Source organism: Loxodonta africana, chromosome 21, assembly GCF_030014295.1.
Source record: "Loxodonta africana isolate mLoxAfr1 chromosome 21, mLoxAfr1.hap2, whole genome shotgun sequence".
Taxonomy (NCBI): domain Eukaryota; kingdom Metazoa; phylum Chordata; class Mammalia; order Proboscidea; family Elephantidae; genus Loxodonta; species Loxodonta africana.
In genome coordinates, this window is record NC_087362.1 from 28,996,825 (window position 1) to 29,016,987 (window position 20,163).

The window sequence follows — 20,163 nt, forward strand, 5'->3', positions numbered from 1 at the left end:
GAAGCTGGGCTGGGCCGGGCCTGCTGAACCCAGTCTGATTTGCATGATCAGCCAGCTTCTCGTTGGTTGTTGAGACAATCCTACTTCAAGGATACCAGGAAGAGGCACAGCTTCTACTTACTGCACATTTATTAAATGCTCCCAGAGCCCTAACAACCCCGCAAGGGATGCCACTTCATTCTATAGAAGGAAGGGAGGTTGGGAGAAATCACATAACTTCTGCAGGGTGATATGTTGCGTCTGACACCAACCAACCTGCACGCTTCTCCCCATTGATGCAGAACTCTTACTCCATCCCAACCAGACAATCTCCCACCTCCTGCATGCAGTACCCTACTCTGATCCAATACACACACACACACACACACAGAGAGAGAGAGTTTCCGAACAGGTGTTTAATGACCAGGGACAGGGTGCTGGGACAGCTAGGTGCTCTCCAGCCAGGCCTGGCCCACACATGGAACCCGCATGACCTGTGAAGATCCCAGGTGCTGGTGGGCAGCCTTGTTCATTGCTGGTTTCTTCCCACCTCACTATGGACTCATTCAAAGACCCCACGCACCATTCTGTTTAAAGACTTTGTCAACAGGAAGGCCCAGGAGGGGAAGAAGTGTGCTGGGGGAGGAGTACAGTGAGGAGATCAAAAATAAAGATGCCAACCCCATCCAACAAATGCCAGCATACTGACATTTTCTGTGGACACAGTTACTACAAACTAGAACAATGTGACATGGACTACACATGAACTCAAGGATGGCAGGAATGTGACACAGCAGAGAGAAATGAGATAGGAATGTGCAGATTTGGGCACAGGGAGAGGGCATGGAGCCTGTGACCCCACACACTCTAAAAGTGGGCAGGGAGCAGGACAGGCTGCCATGGCATGGCTCTCCCATGAAGGACCCCTATGCTGGCCTCTCTACCTCACCCAAGACAGCTCAGTGTGACTCTCCTGGTTTTCAGGTATCAGTCTAGGGCGTCGCATGATGCTACTCGTGCAGGCGAGACATGACCGCCACTGGTTCTTGCCCTTTCCTGGCCATGCAGAGGATGGTGACGCTGCTGTTACTCTCCACTTGCATGGCCCACTGAGCTGACAGTCCTGTTGCCAAGGTGCCCCCTCTAGCTTCCCAGTCCAGGTGGGGGACCTCCAAGAAGCCATATCCCTGCCCTCCTCCTACCACCTGAGTGCCTGCCATGCACCAACAGCCAAGTCCAGGGCGAGGAGGGACAGCAGCAAAGGGCAGGTACGGGCAGCCCTGCTCCCTGGAGGCCCCCAAAAGTCCTCTTGGCTGTGCCTGGGACACTGGGTCTGTAAAGTACGATGCTCTCTGGAAACACCCTGAGCAATGCGGTTCCCACCAGGGTGAAAAGGGGTTGTGAGGTGCACCCTGAGAGGCAGCCTTCATCACAGGGAGCGGGACCTCCACGCCCCATCTTCCCCCAGAGGCCCCTCCAGTCGATGCTCCCAGGCCTCTCACCACCTGCTCCCAGCCTCAGACCCCCAAATGAAAGACCCTGCTGGCCAGCTCGAAGCATCCAGAGCCTTCACAGGCACTGTGGCGGCAGGATGAGCTCCTTCCTCGGTGGCAAATTGGTCCCAAGAAATGCCACAGGGGCTGGCTGTAACCCACTGTCTTCCCTAACCTGCAGCACCACACCTGCAGCCACAACACCCCTCATTTGGACCCCCGCTGCCCAGTTCAGAGCACGGGGAAGAGTCATGGCCAGTCCGTATGCAGAGAAAGGCTCAGAGGCCCCTTCTCTCCCTGTTGGACAGAGCCCCTGGACTCCCTCCAGCCTGAGAGGGACCTGAGGGAGGAAGGTCCATGGGAACAGCCTCAGTCAGGGCCCACCAGAAGCCCTTGACGAGATGAGGGGCTGGGGTGAGGGACAGTAAGGAAGGAGCCTCTGGGTAGAACCCAAACTGCCCCCTGCAGAAAAAAACTTAGGCCCCACCCAGGTCTGTGCAACCAGCATCTGTGGCCTCAGTGGTTGCTCCCAGAGATCCCCCTGGGGTATTGGCCTAGCCCAGCTCTGGGCTGGCAGCCTTGACCCAGAGGGCATGTAGGGCTCTGCATTATGGGGAGGTGAGAAGCCCTCCACACTCTCCTTCCCACTGGACCCTCTGAGACCTGGTAAGTTCCTGGATGATGGTCCTCATGGGTGTGGCTCGCCCTCTGGCCCAGCAGGTGGGGGTCCAGGGGTCTGCAGGGCTAGATCCAGGGTCTCCAGGGCAGAATAACACCTGGGATTTGGTGCTGGCCCCACCCCCCACCACCCCCACACTCTAGACATCCACATCCAGGCCAGGCTCCTGGAACAGTGACCGCTTCCGCAGGGTCAGGCGGGCACACTTTGGGCACGTGGTCGAGTTGTCATAATAGCAGTCCCTGGGGAGGAAGACAGGGTCAGCGGGTCCTCTGTCTTTGGGAAAGGGGACTCTGGGCTCTGCACGTACATGGTATGACTGAGACCCTGGCCACCTAAAGTTCCACCATCCTTCTCCAGACAGGGAAACTGAGGCTCAGGATCATCACCCAGGCATGTCTGACCATGAGTCTTGTGTATGGTGGACATGTGCCCAGAGAGCATGGGTGTTTTCCAAGGGTCCATCACTGGTCCTGCAACCATGCCCTGCCCAGGTCCCACGGCCAAAGAGGGCCGAGCCCTCAGTCACTTTCTGTGACCACCTGCTCTTACCACCACCACACAGGCCACCACACGGCTCCCAAACAGAGCATGAGGCACCCAGGCACTGCAGAGAATGCACAGGGGATCATGGGACAGTGTGAATTTTGAAGGGGACACATGTGACATTTGACAAACACGGTGTGAACTACTAGCTAAGGAAGTCCAGTTTCAAGGGTGGATTTTGCTGCCTTCCTTTCTATGATGTCAGAGCTGGGATTTTGGCAGTTGCTACAATAAACAGCAAGTACCACACAAAAGGAGCCCTGATGATGCAGTGATTAAAGCATTCAGCTACTACCTGAAAGATCGGTGGTTCGAATCCACCAGTCGCTCCATGGGAAAAAGACGTGGCAGTCTGCTTCTGTAAAGATTTATAGCCTTGGAAACCCTATGGGGAAGTTCTACTCTGTCCTATAGGGTCACTACGAGCTGGAATCAACTCAGCAGCAGTGAGTTTGGTTTTAATTTTTAACCACTCAAAAACTGGTAGGACAGGACATGAGGCAGTGTCCAATCCGACCCCAGGTTTGAGAAGGTGCATGTGTTCCACCAGCACATGCCTATTAGTAAGTAACGGTGCTTATTTAAGAATGAAATAAGTTATTTTTCTTCTAATTTATGTGTGTTATTTTTTCAAACAGCCACTAAGTCTTTAGAAGATAAATACTGATTAAGTTCTTTGAACTGAAACACTTAATAAATGAAAGCATTAGGTATTTCCTTTGGCCCAGGAGGCTTTGAAAAAATGTCTGAGCCAGTAAGGGTTCCCAAACAAGAAAGTTTGGGATCCTCTGGACTATGCTAAACCTGAGAGACAAACATCAACCCTGGTGGAGAAGGCAGGTAACAGCGTGAACACGTACGGGCCAAGCTGGAGCTCAGGGGCTCATACAGAATGGGTCTGGGCTGTGGCAACTCCCCCTGCCCCCCACAAAGCCCCACAGCTCTCTACTGAGTCTTTAATTTACGCACAGACATCAAGGTCCAACCTTGACTCCGCACCTCTGTATCAAGGCGAAGAGCTTGGGAAGTCAGGCAGTTGAGGCTCCCTTCCTCCCTCCCAGTGGGAGGTGAGGCTCTGGGAAGGTGAGGAAACCCCTGAAGGGGTTGACCCTGCACCCACCTGTGGAAGACGGCAGAGCAGTCTGTGCACACAGACGTGTGGCTGTCAAACGGGAACAGCACGTCGCCTTCTCTGCAGAGCTCACACACAAAGCCCTTGGCCTGGCACCGCTGGAGGGGGGGTTTCTGGGTAAATGCCAGCTCTGGGCCCACAGCTGCCCCCCACCTCCCTCAGGGCCGATGGACCCACGACCCCACGGAGGGGCCCACCTCACAGTCCAGCTTGATGTGCTTGGCGAAGAGAGTGTGGATCTCCGTCAGTGAGCAGCTGAGGCGGCCCACGTGCACGTCCACCAGGTCCTGGACTGAGTACATCTCGTCGTTCTCCACAAAATGCTGCCGGTCCTGGAGCTGTCAAGGCCCAGAGCAATGAGGCCAGCATCACAAGGCCACCCACACACACCCATGCCTGGCCACCCCACCGCCAGGGTCCAGGGGTGTTCACGGAAGCTTCAGGTGGGGTCTTACCAGGGCAGCCCCTGAATAGAATCCAGGAGTCCAGGGAGCCCAAGGGGTGGGAAGGGGCAGGGCCAAGCTCCCCAATCAGTGTGAGGACCCCACCACCCATCACTACCCATACAGGCTGCTCCGGCCACTCTGGCCACCTTGATGCTCCAGACATGCCTCCCTGCCTGGGGTCCTGCAGGGCTGTCCCCTCCACCTATGCCTGGTTCCTCCAGCCCCCACCCATGCCTCCTTCCTCCTTTGTCCACTGCTCCCTAGGGCCTAGGACAGTGTTTGCATACCACAGGCACTGTATTTGTAAATATTTCTCAGATGCATAAATAGGTGGCCTTGAAAAGGCTGATCTGTGGCCACCCCTGCTCAAGATGGCTGTGACCCCCACCACCACCACAGATTCACGTAAGGACCAAATAGAAGATAGCTATTCACCTCAGGTTATCTCTGTGGGTAGAATACCTGCCCAGGTTACCTGGGACAGAGTTTGGGAAGTCCTTTGTCCTCATGGCTGCTCTCTTGGTATCCCCCCACCCCCCTGGCCTCCCTGCTAGCCCCTCAGCCACCTGACCTGCAGGAGCAGGCGCGACTCCATGGCCTCCTTGCAGGTGATGAAGTATGGCTTCATGAGCAGGATGTCCTGACGCAGCTTCTGCAGCAAGAAGGCCATGGGCACCCTTAGCCAGGACACTGGGTGCAAGGGACAAGGGGAGGTACATGCAGGCCCCCAGGACAGCCCAGCTACACTCTGAGGGCTCCAGCCAAACGCAAAGTTGAATCACAGCTGCCAGGTGCGACAGGACTTCAAGGTGCATTTAACCCTCCTGTACATAAGCTAACCCACATAGCCCCACAAGTCCTTCAGCTACACTCCTATCCCAGGAGCCAGCAGCCTCAGGGACAGCACAGGACAGACTTCCTGGCCCACCCCATTCCCTCCCCAGCCCTGTGGCCTTGGCAACTTCTCTCACTCTGTCTCAGTTTTCACTTCTTACCACCTCCCCAAGATATTGTGGCCTGCCTGGCTGGTGCACCAGCCTGGTCCTGCTCCTGCTCCCTCACCACTCATTAACACAGTGGCTCCCTAGCCTGTGCCTGGTCTGTACAGGTATCATCATGATGATGTTGGCTATATACCAGAATTGGAAAACTTAGCATAAAAAAAACAAGTAAAATATCCCAATAATTTTGTATATTGATTGCATGCTGAAATAATCTTTTGGGTATAGTGTTAAAATACATTGTCAAAATTAATCGTGCCTGTTTCTCTTCACTACTTTCATGTGGATACCAGATAATTTAAATCGCCCACAGGGTTCCCGCGTTCCTCCTGGTCCTGCTCTAGGGCATGGAAGCCAAGGTCCTATCAGACCAAGCCCAGCTGGCCATCTGCTGCTCAGAATCTCCCAGCTCCCTCTCACCTGGAGGAGACAGGACCCTGCCATGGCCTCCAGGACCCTCAGACGCAGCTCTCCTCCATGAGTTCCCTACATTCGCCCTCCCCTTCCACTGTCACCTGCACCCTCACCAGCCCCCCATCACTGCCCCCTCACACCCTCACCACTGTCATGTCCCCTCACCCGGATCTCCACCAGCTCCTCCACATAGTTGAACAGCAGAGGGTTGATCTCCCGGAGCCGCAGGACTGGCCTTGATACCATCAGGGCCAGGTAACGCATGCTGCAGCGGGACACCTGGGCGGGGCAGAGTGGCACTACTTGTGCTGGTCCCCCCCCCCAGGCAGGGCGCCCTCCTGCTACCACCCACTCCTCCCCAGGGTCAGCCCTCTGCCCCCCAGGCCTGCTCAGCAGGCTAACCCCCCAGGACCACGCCCCATCTCCCCTCTCCCATCAGGCTGGCACAGCCCAACCTTCCGCGGCTCAAAGTCCCAGTTGTGGATGACTCGCGCAGGGATGACGGCCAGGTCATTCCAGTGGCAGTGACTGCAGTAGTACTGGCCGGTGTAGTCACACTGCCGGGCCTCACTGGGCACACCCCCTGTGGAGGGCAGCATTAGGGCTGAGGAAGGGCATCCATGGCGTCCACCCTGTCAGTCCTGCTGCACCGCCACGGACTCCCCACTGGGTTCACTGTCCTGCATGTTGTGCCCACAGGTAACCTTCGCCCTCCAGACCTGACTTCCTGCATTTTCCTGGGCCTCAGTTTTGTCATAAGTAAAATGGGATAATAACAGGGCTCCTGTCACAGGACTGGTGGGGGGCACACGCATCAAGGTCAATAAATCTTGGAAGATGGTCAGCCGGGGCAGTGCCTGGCTGTTATGGGATTTCTCCCCATCCCCTCTCCAGGAAGGCTGAGTGGAGGGTGTCACCCACACACTCATGTTGGCCCAGCCCTGCCTGGACAGTCAGAAGTGCCTGAACTTCAGTTTCCTTGAACCTAACACAAAAGATGCTGATAACAACCCTTTGGGTAGACCTGAGGATAAACAGCAGGGACCACCCCCCAGGGCCTGGCTGTTAGTTCTCTGATTTACTGGGCAGCTGCGCCTCTCACACTGGCCCCTGATGCACCCCCAGCCCACCCAGGGGCTCACGCAGGGAGATGGGTGCTCGGCACTCGGCACAGCGGTAGTCCTGGCTGTCCAGCCCTGTCTCAGGACAGATGTTCAGCTCATACTCGGCTTGGTGGCTGACTTTGGAGCGGACGCAGGGCTTGGAGATGAGGTTCAGGCACTTGCTGTGACAGCGGTAATAACACCCTGGGGGGGCAACCACACACAGCTCTGAGAAATTGTGGGGGGTTGGGAGGACAGCCTGTGGCTCAGGCTCACCTTCAGTTGCCAGGACCCCCATGCCAGGTGGAGGCTGGGCCAGCCAGGGTGGGCTTCACTCCAATGCCCAGATCAGCCCAGTGGCTGCTCCCAGCCCTGCTACAGGTTGCAGAACTTAAGATCCTCCCATCTCCCAGTCCCCAGTGCCTTGTGCTGAAGGGCCACGCAGACCTCACCCCTCAACTCCAGACACCCAGGGCCTACTTGCCATTTCACTTGACACCCTTAGATGGGCATTAAACCCAAGCTGCTCAAAACAGAAGTCCTGACCTTCCTTCCCAAACCCGCCCCCCACCCCATAGTCTCCCTATCTCCACCCTTCCATGGCTCAGGCTAAAGCTCTTGAGGTCACCCTTGACCCCTCTCCTATGTCTTACAGCTAGAGCTAGGCAGCCTGTCTCACAACCCTTGCCCACCCTGGACACAGGACTATCTTCATCCTCTGGGTGACTACAATCAATTGTCCTTCATACATCTCCCTCTTTCACCTTTGTCCTCCCCCCTTCAGTCCATGCTCAACTCAGCAGCCAGGGTGACCCTGTTTAAACCTCAGTCTGCCCAACACCCACCCGTGGCCCCCACTGCACTCAGAAAAAAAGTCCCAGCCACCTCTGAGCCCACCTCTCCCACACTCCCCATCAGATGCTGTGGTCCAGCCATAATACTCTCTGCTCCTCCTTTAAGTACTGAGCACACATCTACCACAGGACCTTTGCACACACGACCCCCTCTGCCAGAACATTTCTCCCCAAATATACTCCAGTTTTTACTTAAATGTCACACGATACCTTTTAATTCCACCCTATTTAAAGTTATACCTCACCCCAGATACATACTATTCCCTTTCCGTTCCCTTCATTGTTTTATGACTGTCTAACACCATATCGTTTAAGTGTTTGACTTGTCCTCCAGGACAGCACTATCCAAGAAACTTTCCACAAAGATGGAAATATTCTAGATCTGCACCATCCAGCATGGTAGCCAGGAGTATCCTGTGGCCACTGGGCTCTTATAAACAGTGTAACTGAGGAACTATATATAAAAAAAAATACTATATACATATATATATGTTTTATTGTGCTTTAGGTGAAAGTTTATAGCTCAAGTTAGTTTCTCATACAAAAATTTATACACACATTGTTATGCAACCCCAGTTGCTCTCCCTGTATATGCCACCACACTCCTCCTTTCCACCCCAAATTTCCCGTGTCCATTCAACCAGATGTTGTCCCTTTCTGCCTTCTCATCTTGCCTCCGGACAGGAGCTGCCCATTTAGCCTCGTGTATCTACTGGGACTAAGAAGCACACTCTTCAGGAGTATCATTTTATGTCTTACAGTCCAGTCAAGAATACAGTCTAATTCTTGTCTGATGAGTTGGAATGGTTTTAGTTCTCAGTTAACAGAGTGTCTGGGGTCCATGTCTTCTGGGGTTCCTCCAGTCTCAGTTAGACCAGTAAGTCTGGTCTTTTTACTAGAATTTGAGTTCTGCACCCCACTTTTCTCCTGCTCCATCAAGGACTCTCTGTTGTACACCCTGTCAGGGTGGTCTTTGAAGTAGCTGCACGCCATCTAGTTCTTCTGGTCTCAGGCTATGGAGCCTCTGGCTTATGTGGCCCTTTTTGTTTCTTGGGCTAATATTTTCCTTGTGTCTTTGATGTTCTTCATTCTCCTCTGCTCTAGGTGGGTTGGGGCCAATTGATGCATCTTAGATGGCTGCTCGCTAGCTTTTAAGACCCCAGATGCCACTCACCAAAGTGAGATGCAGAACGTTTTCTTAATAAACTTTATTATGCCAAATGCCATAGTTGTCCCCTGAAACTATGGTGCCCAGACCTCTGCCCCTGCTACTCTGTCCCTTGAAGTGTTTGGTTATATTCATAAAATTTCTTAGCTTTTGATTTAGTCCAGTTGTGCTGACTTCCCCTGTATTGCGTGTTGTCCTTCTGAGGAACTATATTTTAAATATTTATTTTAAAATAATTAATTAAATATTTATTTTAATTAATTGAAATTTAAATTTGAATAGCCACATGTGGGTAGTGGCCATCATACTGGACAGTGAGCTCTAGACTGTGAGCACCGTAGGGCTCAGTCTCCTTTGTTCACTGTGGTACTCCCAGCACCATGCAGGGGCTCAGTAAACGTTGATTAAACTCTAGAACATTATCTGCACAGAGCAGATAGGGAGTGGAGCTGGGGTTCTCTGCCCTGTCCTGAGGATCCAGCTCACGTGCCCAGCAGGAGGAGGTCTGGGTCACCAGCTCACCTGTGCAGGTATACCAGGTCTGGATGAGCCCCCAAATGATGGTGTTACACTTGTCACAGGTCTGCTTGACACTTTTGCTCTTCTCCTTGTAGAAGCGGTGTTCTAGGAGGACTCGAATGTTGGGCTCATCCTCGTTGGGGTCCTGTGGGGAGACCAGGGTGGGGCCACAGATGAGTCCAGCTACCATTTATAACATACATTGTTTGTTGTCTCTGATGTCTCATCCACCCTTTCCCTTTATCAGTAGAAGACCCCAGTACTCAGCCAGCACAGCCACCGAGAATACAGACCACCCTTCCCAGTATCCCTTGCAGTGAGGTGCTGCCTTGGGACTGCAATGGGGCCAAGGGCACATGAGCAGGGATGACATGGCCCTCTCGCCCTTCCCCTTTTCTGCTGGCTGGGGTGCACACCAAGAAGGTGTGGAGTGGGGCCATCTTGAATTCCTCCAGGGATAAGCAGAGTCAACAAGATACGAGGACCCAGCAGGGTCCCTACACTGTTACCTATCATAAGGAACCTGGGCCACCTACCAGGTTTTTACATAAGGGAAGTTTTTAAGCCACTGTACTCTGGGTGTCTTTGTTACCACTGTCTTACCTATTCCTAATGAATATTCCATCTTCTAAATTCCCCGGGAACTGTACCAGTGCAGGGGCAGCAGCAGCCAAGTCAAAGAGCACATGTCTCAAAGCCCGTTTTGAGACATCTGCAGTTTTCAGCCTCCAGGATCCAGCCCCTCCTCTGCTGGCACCTTCAGGAAACCACCCATCCCACTCTGGGCCAGGTTGGTTAGAGGTGAGATTGACCCCACCTTTTTGGTCCAGTGGGTGCCCTGGTGGTGCAGTGGTTAAATGCTCAGCTGCTAACTGTAAAGGTCAGGAGTTTGAACCTACCAGCTGCTCCACATGAGAAAGGTGTGGCAGTCTGTTTCCATAAAGACTGGCAGCCTTGGAAGCCCTGTGGGACAGTCCTACTCTGTCCTATAGTGTAGCTATGAGTCAGAATGTACTCGATGGCAACAGATTTGGGTTTTTTGTTTTTTGTTTTTTTTTGGTTTTTGGTCCAGTAGTGGGCATATGACCCAGGCCTGGCCAATGAGTCATTGTGATTGTGAGGGGTGGACGCATGACCCAAGACTGGCCAATCAGTCACCAGGATTGGTTCAGGGGTAGGCATGTGACCCAGGAATGGCCAGTAAAAATCAGGCCTGAGACTCAAGACTCGCTTGAACCACTAGAATGAAAGCATCAATTTGCACGGGGACTGCCAAGCATCTAGGGTGATAGACACAGCTCCTGGGGTACCTCTGCCACCCCTGGAGAGAGAGTCTGCCTGAGAGTGGACCAAATACTACTGTTATCTTTTTGGTTTAAGTTAATGTAAGGTTGGGTTTCTGTCCTTTGTAACCAATAGAGTCTAGAGTAATTGAGAGAGAAATTCCTGAAACATGGGGTGAGGGGCCCATCTTTTACGCTCCTTCTTTGGTGACCCCCTCAGAGCCTATAGAGAGTCTGGGTCCCTGTGAGGGGCCAGGGCTGCCGGGCCACCTGTGGGAGGGGAGGCAGCCAGCACCCACCTTCAGCTCCTGGAGCTTCAGCCGCAAGTGAATGAGTCGTACCACAGCATCCTTCTGCTTCTCTGACTGCTCGGGCAGCTCCAGGATCACCTGTTTGCACTCCTCAATGGCCTGACGCAGTTGCTGCACGTCGGAGGCCAGGAACAGGCCCTGCTGGGCAGGGAGAGGCTCAGGCACCTGCTGAGGCCAGGTACAGGCCCTACCAGGCAGGGAGACACTCAAATGCCTGCTGAGGCAGGCCCATCTTCATAGACTGTCAGACCAGGAGGGGACCTTGGACCCTCATCCAGATGAAGAAACTGAGGCAGGGTGGGGGAAGGGCTGGCTCAAGTCACAGGTGAGTTAGTAGCCAGGGTGGGATTCACTCCTGGCCCCATGTCTGGCCTCTATTCACAGGCTCTGAAGACCTAATTCATGATGCTTTTCAAAAGACAACATCCTTCTCTTAGAAATCTGATCACTTTTCTGGCTATACATTTTAATTTCTTCTCCTGAAAGGCTTCCTTCTGGAGGGAGGCTAGCTTTCTTGCCAAGCTCAGGGCAGCAGAAGGCACCCCCCGACCCCAGCCCCAGCCCCTCTGACTGCCCTTCCCACACAGCGACCCAGGAGACCAGGGCCAGCCAGGCCCCTAGGCCAGGACACTCTGCTGTCCCTGGCTAGGAAAGGGGTTCGCCTGACCTCAGGATCTCCTGCAGGCATGGAACTCTGGGAACTCAGGGAAAAAGGAGGTGGTGCCTCCCATTAGGGCACAGTCTGTGCTCAAAGGAAGTGCTCAAAAATGTTGCTTAAAAGATGCAAAACACGTATATGAAACATATGTCTACATCGGCAAAGCTTAAGGGCCACATGAAAAATGAAAAGCAAGTTAGCGTTGGGGGCTTCTAGGTGACTTTTTGTTTTAAGTTGCATTTTAGTGTTACTATACTGTTTATCTCAAGCAAAAGTTGGACAGGGTTTGCACAAAACTAAAAGGTTTTCATACTTTTTTAACCATTAGAGTCCTTCATGTTTTTCATAAAAAGGCTTGCATGGAACCCCAGTCTAGAACGCACGAAAGCGACTGTGAGTGGCAAGGGTGGTGGGAGGTGGGTAGGGCTTCCTTCTCTCCCCCTGCCCCCACCTTGCATGTGTCTACAAGACCCCCTAGGAGCCCACACTCTGCATGTGTTTCTCAAGTGCCTGGAGCTTAGGGAGAGGTGCGGCCCCAGGTCCCTACCCCAGTCCAACTATCCCACTTGCCCTGAGCCTAGGCCACCTCCATGGTCCTCAAAGAAGTTCTAGGGGTTGGAGTCAGGGGTGTCATGGGCTCAGGTTCAAGGGGCAGGGTCCCTGGCCTGACTTGAGGTGGGGGCTGCTGAGGCTAAGGATGGCGGCTTGGAAGGGTGGGAACGGCGGCCACCAACTCATGGGACCCAGGCACCGGCAAGCATGTGACAAGAAAACATGTCCTCTGGTGCCTTGGGGCTCACCCGCCCCTGCTCCCCTCCCAGACCCCCACACCTTACCACGGGCCGGGAGAAGTGGTCCTCGGACAAGCCAAGATCCATCACGCATTCAGTGCAGCGGAGTTCTGGTTCTGCAGGGGGTAGCTCTGGAGGGACCTCTGTGCACAGCAGTGAGGGGCAGGGCAGGGGCAGGAGGGAGATTAGCAGACCTCCTCTGGTCCCTCTGCCCCTCCTTCCCCAGGGCGGCACCAGGTCAGGGCCAAGGCGGTGGGGTTGGAAGGGCCCTAGGCGCCGGAAGGCCCCACAGGGCACTGCGGGGCGCACACGTGTTCCTGCCCCTCCTGCGCACCTGCCCCTATGGCCTCTCCAAAGAAACCTGTATTCCTTGTGAAATTAGGAAAGAGCTGTTCAAAGAATGATGTAGAACTAGATGATATCAGGAAAAGAGGCCCACATGGCAGCTTTATGGAACTGTTCCAATGTCAAGGCTGATGCTGTGTACATAAATATATGTAGACTGAAAACAGGTGGCTGGATGACTACACAACAAAACTACTGAACCCTGTGTGGACTCCAGGCCTCTCTTCAGGGCTGGTCCCAGCATCCTCCTGACCTTATCGGCAGGCCCCAGGCTCACAGTCCTCCACCTGCTAACTCTCAACCAAGTGTTTATGGGCACCTACTGTGTGCCAGGCCCTGGGATACAGCTGTGGCAAGACAGACACAGTTTCTGCCCTCAGGAGTGTTAATTCTGGAGGAAGACAAAATAAGGAAGTGCTCCAGAATGGATGGAAAAGGTAGAAAAGGAAGCAGTGGAAGGTGCTGACAGACAGGGAAGGCTTCCTCTCCACAGAGGTTGAGGAAGAGAGGGGGCAGCCCCTCAGGTACCTGGGGAGAGTTCCAGGCAGTGCAAAGGCCCTGGGGTGAGTGTGCCTAAGGTGGGGGCTGTGGGTCTGAGACAGAGTGAGAGGGGAGAGCGTGGGAGACAAAGGTTACAAGGGGCCTGTCAGGACGTCAGACAGGGAGGGACCATGGCGGAGAGATTTGAGCAAGAACTGACGTGATGTAACTTCATTTTGAAAGGACCTTGCTGACTGTGCAGGTGCAGGGGTGGTAATCAGGCCCGGCACCCCCCTCCACCTGCATTACTGCAGTCTCTGCCGACAATCCCCTGCAACGACAGAGCTGTGTGGGGTCATTCCACGTGAAGAAAGCAGGGAGTGGGCGAATTGGGATAGGTGGGGCCCAATCCCCTGGGGAGCCCCTGCCCCAGTGCAGTCCTTGGCCCAGCACAGTACCCCTACAGTGCAGTGCCCACCCCAGCACTCACCTTCAGCACTGAGGTCCAGGGCCTCCTCCCCAGGCCCCTGTTCATGCCGTTGCTCGCTGAGCTGCTTGTTGAAGGGGTTGAGGTGGGCCTGCCGAAACCGGGCCAGCTTCTCGTCATATTCCATAGCATCCCACCTGTGGAGCAGACAGAGTGAGCATTCAGCTCAGGCTCGTTGCCTCCCTAGCCCACTCTGAGTTCTGGGATTTCAGAGGCAAGACCCTGCTCCTCTCCCTGAGGGGAGGTGTCTAGGCATGGCAACCCCATACCTCTGCCTTGATCCTCAGCCCTCCCCAGGCTAATTCAGCCTCTGCCACCCAGGTTCACCCCAGGGGAAGAGCCCGTAGTGATGGGGTCCAACCCACTCCTAATGGAGAGAGTCGTGACTTATCAAGGGTGCCAACTAGATCATGGTAGCCCAGGCTCTGGCCTCCAACGCAGGGTCCTTTGGCCCTGGAATGTAGTGGGGCACCAGAGGGTCCTCACAGGGGCCACAGCTCCCACACGTCTCACTCAGCCCCAGCCCACCCACACCCTCCTGTGTCTGCCACCCAGGCCATGACTCAAGCCAGACCACAGACACTGGGGGGAAACCAATGAGGGCCCAGCTGTGCCTGCGAGACAATCCTCTCAGGCACCGCTGGGCACCCGGAAAGGTCAGTGGTGGCCGTGAAGGGTGCAGTGTGGGCACTCGGGAGCCAGAACCCACGCTGCTCTGCCACTTGCTGGGTGACCTTGGGGGGCCGGGCCTCCCTGCAACTGGTGGCGGGTGGGGGGGGCAGGTCTCGGTAGCATTAACTGCCTGGCAGGAGCATCCTCATCATGGACTCTGGCCATGCTTGCACCTCCCAGATTGGGTTCAAGTCCTGCAGACACTCTGAGTGCCCCTGGTTAGCTGCACGGCCTGGCACCTGGGAACCCGAGGTAGAGGCAGGCAGTGTCTGGCCCACCACTGGCAGAGGCAAGGCCATAAGTGCTCCTTCCCTCTTCTTCCAGCTTAGCAGATGACACTCTGGTGGGACAGTCTTTCCTGGGGCAGAGATGTAGCCTGCAATGGATCCCCTGACTTAACCAGCCAGGCCATGACCCTAACCTCTGTTGCCCATTTCCTCCTCCGTAAATGGGGACAGTGATTGACCCTGCCTCAGAGGGTCCAGGTGAGCTTGAGACCTCTCAGTAAGGTAGGTTATTGCTGACGAAGTTGGAGATGTTTTTAAAGCCATGTAGTAAGTTTACAATTATTGTTATGCTCTCGCTATACTTGTTTAGTCTGAAACAATTCATGGCTATAAATGATGGCCCTATGATTCCTCCCCTGCTCCTGCCTCTACTCTCTAAAAAGAGAAGTCCCAGGTGAAGGGGCAGCTGGGCCACCTGAGACCTGTCCTTCCTGTTCTACCTCTGTAATGGGAGGTAGGTTGGGTGGCTGAGTTCCTGTTGGCTGGCTGCCCCCTTGGTGAAAGAGGAGACATAGACATCCCTCCTCTCTGCTTACTACCAGATGACTTTGGCCAGGTCGCACAAGGAGCTTGAGCCAGAGGCAGCTACCCAATGCCCCTGTGCCTCCCCTAGATTGGCAGGGGCCAGAGGGATCTACAAAACTCCCAGAGTGGAGGAGAGGTTGTGCTGTCTCAATACCTACTCATTCTGATTCCTGAGTAGGGAGCCCTGATCATTAGCTTGGCAGACAACGACCCAGCCTCCTTTGCAGCTATATGTGGCCATGCAACCATGTTCTGGCCAATGGGATGTGAACAGAAGGATCAAATGAGACTTCTAGGAATTGTACTTAAAGGGGGCCCTTCTTCAGCCCTTCTTCCTTCATGCTGGCTGAGACGTAGATATAATGGTTGGAGCTGTAGCAGCCACCTTGCGCTATCATGGAAGTTACGGATGAGGATGGCAGAACAAGGTAGAAGGAGTTTTCACATGAGCCCTGAACTGCCCACCCCCAGGCTTCATTCAAGTGAGACAGAAATAAACTTCTAAGATACAACTATTGGTCTCTTCCAGTCTAAAGCAAAAAAAAAAAAAAAAAAACCTATTGCTATTGAGTGGATTCCAACTCATAGTGACCCATAGGACGGAGTAGAACTGCCCCATAGGGTTTCTAAGCAGAGGCTGGTGGATTTGAACTACCGACCTTTTGGTTAACAGATGTAGCACTTAATCACTGTGCTGCCAGGGCTCCTCTGGGGCGAAGGAGAGTGAAAACAACACAAAAAAGACTCAAGGGAGCAATTAGTCCAAAGGACTAATGGACGACGTGAATTACAGCCTACACAACCTTGAGACCAGAAGAACTAGATGGTGCCCAGCTACCACTACCAGCCATTCTGACAGGAATTACAACAGAGAGTCTGGAACAGAGTGGGGAAAAAACGTGGAACAAAAGTTCAAATTCATGAAAAAGACTAGACTTAACTGGTCTGACAGAGTGGCAGAATCTCCAAGACTATGGCCCTAAGACACCCTTCCGACCTGGAAATGCAGCCATTCGCAGAGATCACCTTCCAGCCAAACAATAGACAAACCCATAAAATAAACAATAATACCTGAGAGGAATGTGTTCCTTAGAACAGTCAATTACAACAGATAAAAAGGGCAATATTTGCCCAAAAGCAAAGATGAGAAGATGGGAAGGGGTAGAAAATCAGGATGAAAGGAAACAGGGAACCCAGGGCAGAAATGGGGAGAGTGCTAACACATTGTAGGGAAGGAAGCCAAGGCCATGAAACACTTTATGTACAAACTATTGAATGGGAATCTGATTTGGCCTATTAAATTTCACCTAATGCACAATAACTTGACGGCAATGGTTTTAATGAAAAAAAAAAAAGACAAAATAAGCTTTTATCTGTTTAAACCACTGTTACCAGGGGGAGATGGGGAGTTCTGTCTCTTGCAGCCAGAACAAATCCTAACCGATTAGCCCCAATAGCCTCATAGTAATAAGCTGGATTGGTCTAATTCAAATCCTAGCTCTGTCATTTCCTAGCTATATCACCTTGGTCAAATGCCTAAACCTTTCCTGCTTCCGATTTCTCACATCTCAAACGGGAATAACAATTTGTTGTTGTGTGCCATCAAGTTGTTCTGACTCATAGCAACCCTGTAGGACAGAGCAGAACTGCCCCATAAGGTTTCCTAGACTATAATCTTTATGTGAGCAGATTGCCAGGTCTTTTTTCCCGTGGAGCCACTGGTGGGTTCAAACTGCTGACCAGCAGCCAAGCACTTAGCCACTCTGCCACCAGGACTGCTTGGGGATAACAATGCCAAAACCAAACCAAGTGCCATCAGTCGATTCCAACTCGTACCCACTAAATAGGGTTATTGTGAAGATGAAATTAATTAATACGAAATGCTGGGCACACTGATCAGCACATAATAAAAAAAAAAAAATTTTAAGCACCCCGTAAATATTGGCTACAGCTTTCTATTACATTGATAATATTATTTTGTAGAATCAGCAGCCCTGAAGTGAATTCTGGCTCTCCAGATATGATCCACCCCATTTTCTCATCCATAAATCAGGACAAACATCTGCCACCTGGGGGGGAGGGTGTTGGTGAGTCAACACCTGCCTGTATCAGGTGGCCTGAGCTGCTGCTGAGTAAAGCCTCACTCTTATCACACTGTGGCCTGGCTGACCTGATGCACTGGATAAGAGTGCCCACCCCCAGGGGCTTCTTCCTGCTAGATGGTTCCTGGGGACCTAGGAAACATCCCAGGATTTTCAAATATGGCCAAAGGAGCTCAAAGCTAGACTTGCCAGGTGACAGTGTCACCTGGGGTGGTGTGAGGCAGAAACACCTCCATCCCTCCCAGTAGCTCAAGGGAACAGGAGCAAGCCCCAGGCTACGCTACAAGCTCCTCTATGGCCAGTGTGGGCCCCAGACCTGGCAGAGAGGTAATGGACAAATGAATGAAGGAGTGAGTACATGACCTCATTCAGCGTCTTTTCTCTCCTGCCAAGTGGGAGACTCGTATTTCCCCCTGGGACTGCTAAGGGTGGGAGAGATGGTTTCACAGCACATAGGGCAGGGTAGGGGGAGGCAGTGTGTGGGGCTGACTTTGACCACAGAGTTCCCGCCACCCCCACCAGGGTCACCCCAGAGAGCTCTGTGCCCAGAAGTCTCCAGACTTGGCCTCAGAGAGGAAAGAAGCAACCATGAACCCACTCCCTGCTCACCTCCTATAGAGCCCACCAGTCCTGACTCCCTCCATTCAGCTCATAAGGTGTTGGAGAGAGGACTTGGTGATCAAAAGAAACTCCAGGTGCTGAAGACAGCTAGGCTGAAGCCCTGGGTGGGCCAACGATGCCCCCAGCCGGTCTCCTACATCCTGCCCACAGCAGGGCCACCCAGAGGTCCTGCTGTCAGCTCTGCAGCTGCAGGGGAAGGCCCCAGGAGCCACCCCAGTGGGGGATAGCAGGAGAAAAGTCCATCCTTCCTGCTCATACCTGGAACGAGGCCTTCTGCTGGGGCCCAATGGGACTCAGGGACCAGGGTCGCTGTCGCTTTAAGGGCTATTTACCACCGAAGCCTGAAGTCCAGGTTTCACAGTCACTGCCTGAGTCAGGGCCCAGCCTGTCCGGAACAGTCCCTCCCTCCACCTCCGCCCACAACAACCTGCATCTGCTCCGGCCGTCCTCTTGTCTCCCGTTTTTCGAAGGGGCAGTTCTCTCCTGACTACTGCCCAGTTCATAGATGAGGAAACTGAGGTTCAGAGTGGGCCAGCGTCCACCGAGGGTCGCACAGCCACAGGAGTTCTGGCACCTCGCGGAGCCCACACAGCCCGTGATGACAGCGGAAGAGGTGACAATGTCACCTGGGGTGGGGTGGGGTGGGGCAGAGTGATGTTGGGGTGCTAAGTCCTGCCCGACGGAAGCTGTGGGCGCAGCTGAGGTCACCCACGCCCCTGCCCCCCGCGTCCGGATGAGGAGCAATCCGGGGCGACCCGGGGTCTGAATCCTACCGCAGGCGGGTCACTCACCCCTCGGCGTCCGCCTCGGGAAATGGGGCGTCCAGCCCCGGGCGGCCGGCCGGCCAAGTGAGCCCCTGTGAGCCGAGCCCCGCGCCCCGGCCCCCCTCTCCTGGCCCCCCTCCCCCGGCCCCGCTCACCGAACCGCAGCCCCGCTCGCTACATTGTAACCCGCAGCCGCCCTCGCTACTTTGTGTCCGGCTCCACGGCCCGCTGCTGCCGCCTGCGGCCGGGAGGCTCATGACACGCCGGCACGGTCCCAGGTCCGCGCGCCCGGCTTCCACGGCCCCCTCCCGGCAATGCGAAGATACTTCATCCCCGCTGTTCAAAGGGGCTGTGAATCGGAATCAGCTGGAGGGCTACGGGTCTGTTTTTTTTGTTTGTTCTTTTGGGGGGAGGGGCTGCATTTTCGAGATTTCACGTAATCAGAAAAGCCCTGGTTTAAAATCAAGGCGACAACGCTGAAGAAAAAAAAAAGGAAGTATTTCATTTTTTCAAAAAAACCCAGTGGATGGGAGAAAAAGGAAGCAGAAAGGAACGGCTGCAACTGCGTGTGCTCAGCGCTTCCACCCGCACGACCCTGTGTGGTCTTCACAGCCACCAGGAAGGGAAGCGCTGTCACTCACCACATTTTACAGATGAGTAAACTGAGGTACAGCGAGGTTACCAGCTGGTCAGTGCAGAAGCAGAGGGTGGGACTTTGGGGCTGATACGTATTGCTTGCCAGTTGTCTACAAACTCGAAGGAGCAGGCTGCCCCGCCCCAGACCAGCGATTAGCATCTTCACCCAGCGTGTCTGGCACCCACTGGAGAACCCAAGGACACACCAAGGCCGACAAGGAGCAGCAGATGGAGTGTGGGGCCCCCTTGAACCCTGGGACTCAGTTTCCCCTCCGTCCCAGCGTGGCCCTGTCCCCCGTCAGCTGCGCATGCCCTGTGCCTCGGTTTTCTCATCCATAAGCTCCTCGTCTTGGGGTAGCTGGCCTCGCACCTTCCCTGTTGGGACCTAGGGAGCTGGGCTGGAGGCACGCAGCCCTTCGGGGCGGGGCCTGAGGGCGGAACAGCCAATGAGATGGCTGGGCCCGAAACGCTGTCCAATAGGACCCTCCACACGGAATGTTGCCAGGCCAACCAGAGCTCCTCTGGGAAGTGTAAGCCAGGTCGTCTGGAACCACACTTCTCCTACGCGGTCGGTTTGGGGCTGGCCATCTTGTGGCTCATGCCTCCCCATTTTGCCAGTGAGGTTAGATTTTCTGTCAGTGACGCCCAGCACTGATCTATTTGTTTCTTGCTGAAGGTCACCTGGATGCATCTCTTCTTTGCAATTTAAGGACACTGATTATTCCCACACCAAATCCCCCCCCCCCACACACACACCGCGGCCAGAAAGGATGGGTGGGCCTCATGTCCTTCCTTCACCTCCCCCACACGCCAGTGACTGAAAGCCTAAGCACCTGGACTGAGTGCGCATCCACCTCTTACCAGTGA

General features: G+C 54.1%; 1 protein-coding gene across 6 annotated transcripts; it reads right to left on the reverse strand.

Annotated features, from left to right (window-relative positions):
- Positions 1-111: 111 nt before the first annotated feature.
- DEF8 (differentially expressed in FDCP 8 homolog) lies at positions 112-18,915 on the reverse strand. 6 transcript variants are annotated; one of them, XM_023558012.2, is made up of 12 exons: positions 18,816-18,915; positions 13,693-13,826; positions 12,423-12,520; positions 10,917-11,069; positions 9,338-9,479; positions 6,833-6,997; positions 6,146-6,273; positions 5,856-5,969; positions 4,847-4,927; positions 4,027-4,167; positions 3,818-3,927; positions 112-2,393 (listed from the first exon to the last, which is right to left on the reverse strand). In XM_023558012.2, exons 2-12 carry the CDS (start codon positions 13,814-13,816, stop codon positions 2,291-2,293), a joined length of 1,359 nt encoding a protein of 452 aa, XP_023413780.2. In that variant the 5' UTR covers positions 13,817-13,826; positions 18,816-18,915; the 3' UTR covers positions 112-2,290. The 6 variants fall into 6 exon arrangements, with proteins under 6 accessions (XP_023413780.2, XP_023413781.2, XP_023413779.2 ...); XM_023558013.2 differs by lacking the exon at positions 18,816-18,915 and adding an exon at positions 18,688-18,767; XM_023558011.2 differs by lacking the exon at positions 18,816-18,915 and adding an exon at positions 18,324-18,642.
- Between the last annotated feature and the right edge of the window lie 1,248 nt (positions 18,916-20,163).

Excerpts from the sequence above, each read along its gene's own strand:
- DEF8 (XM_023558009.2), bottom strand. The coding sequence starts at position 17,919 with ATGGAGGGAGTCAGGACTGGTGGGCTCTATAGGAG. Across the intron at positions 9,480-10,916 it reads TGAAGCTCCAGGAGCTGAAG|GACCCCAACGAGGATGAGCC; the intron begins GTGGGTGCTGGC and ends GTCTCCCCACAG. Across the intron at positions 4,168-4,846 it reads AGTCGCGCCTGCTCCTGCAG|CTCCAGGACCGGCAGCATTT; the intron begins GTCAGGTGGCTG and ends GGGCCTTGACAG.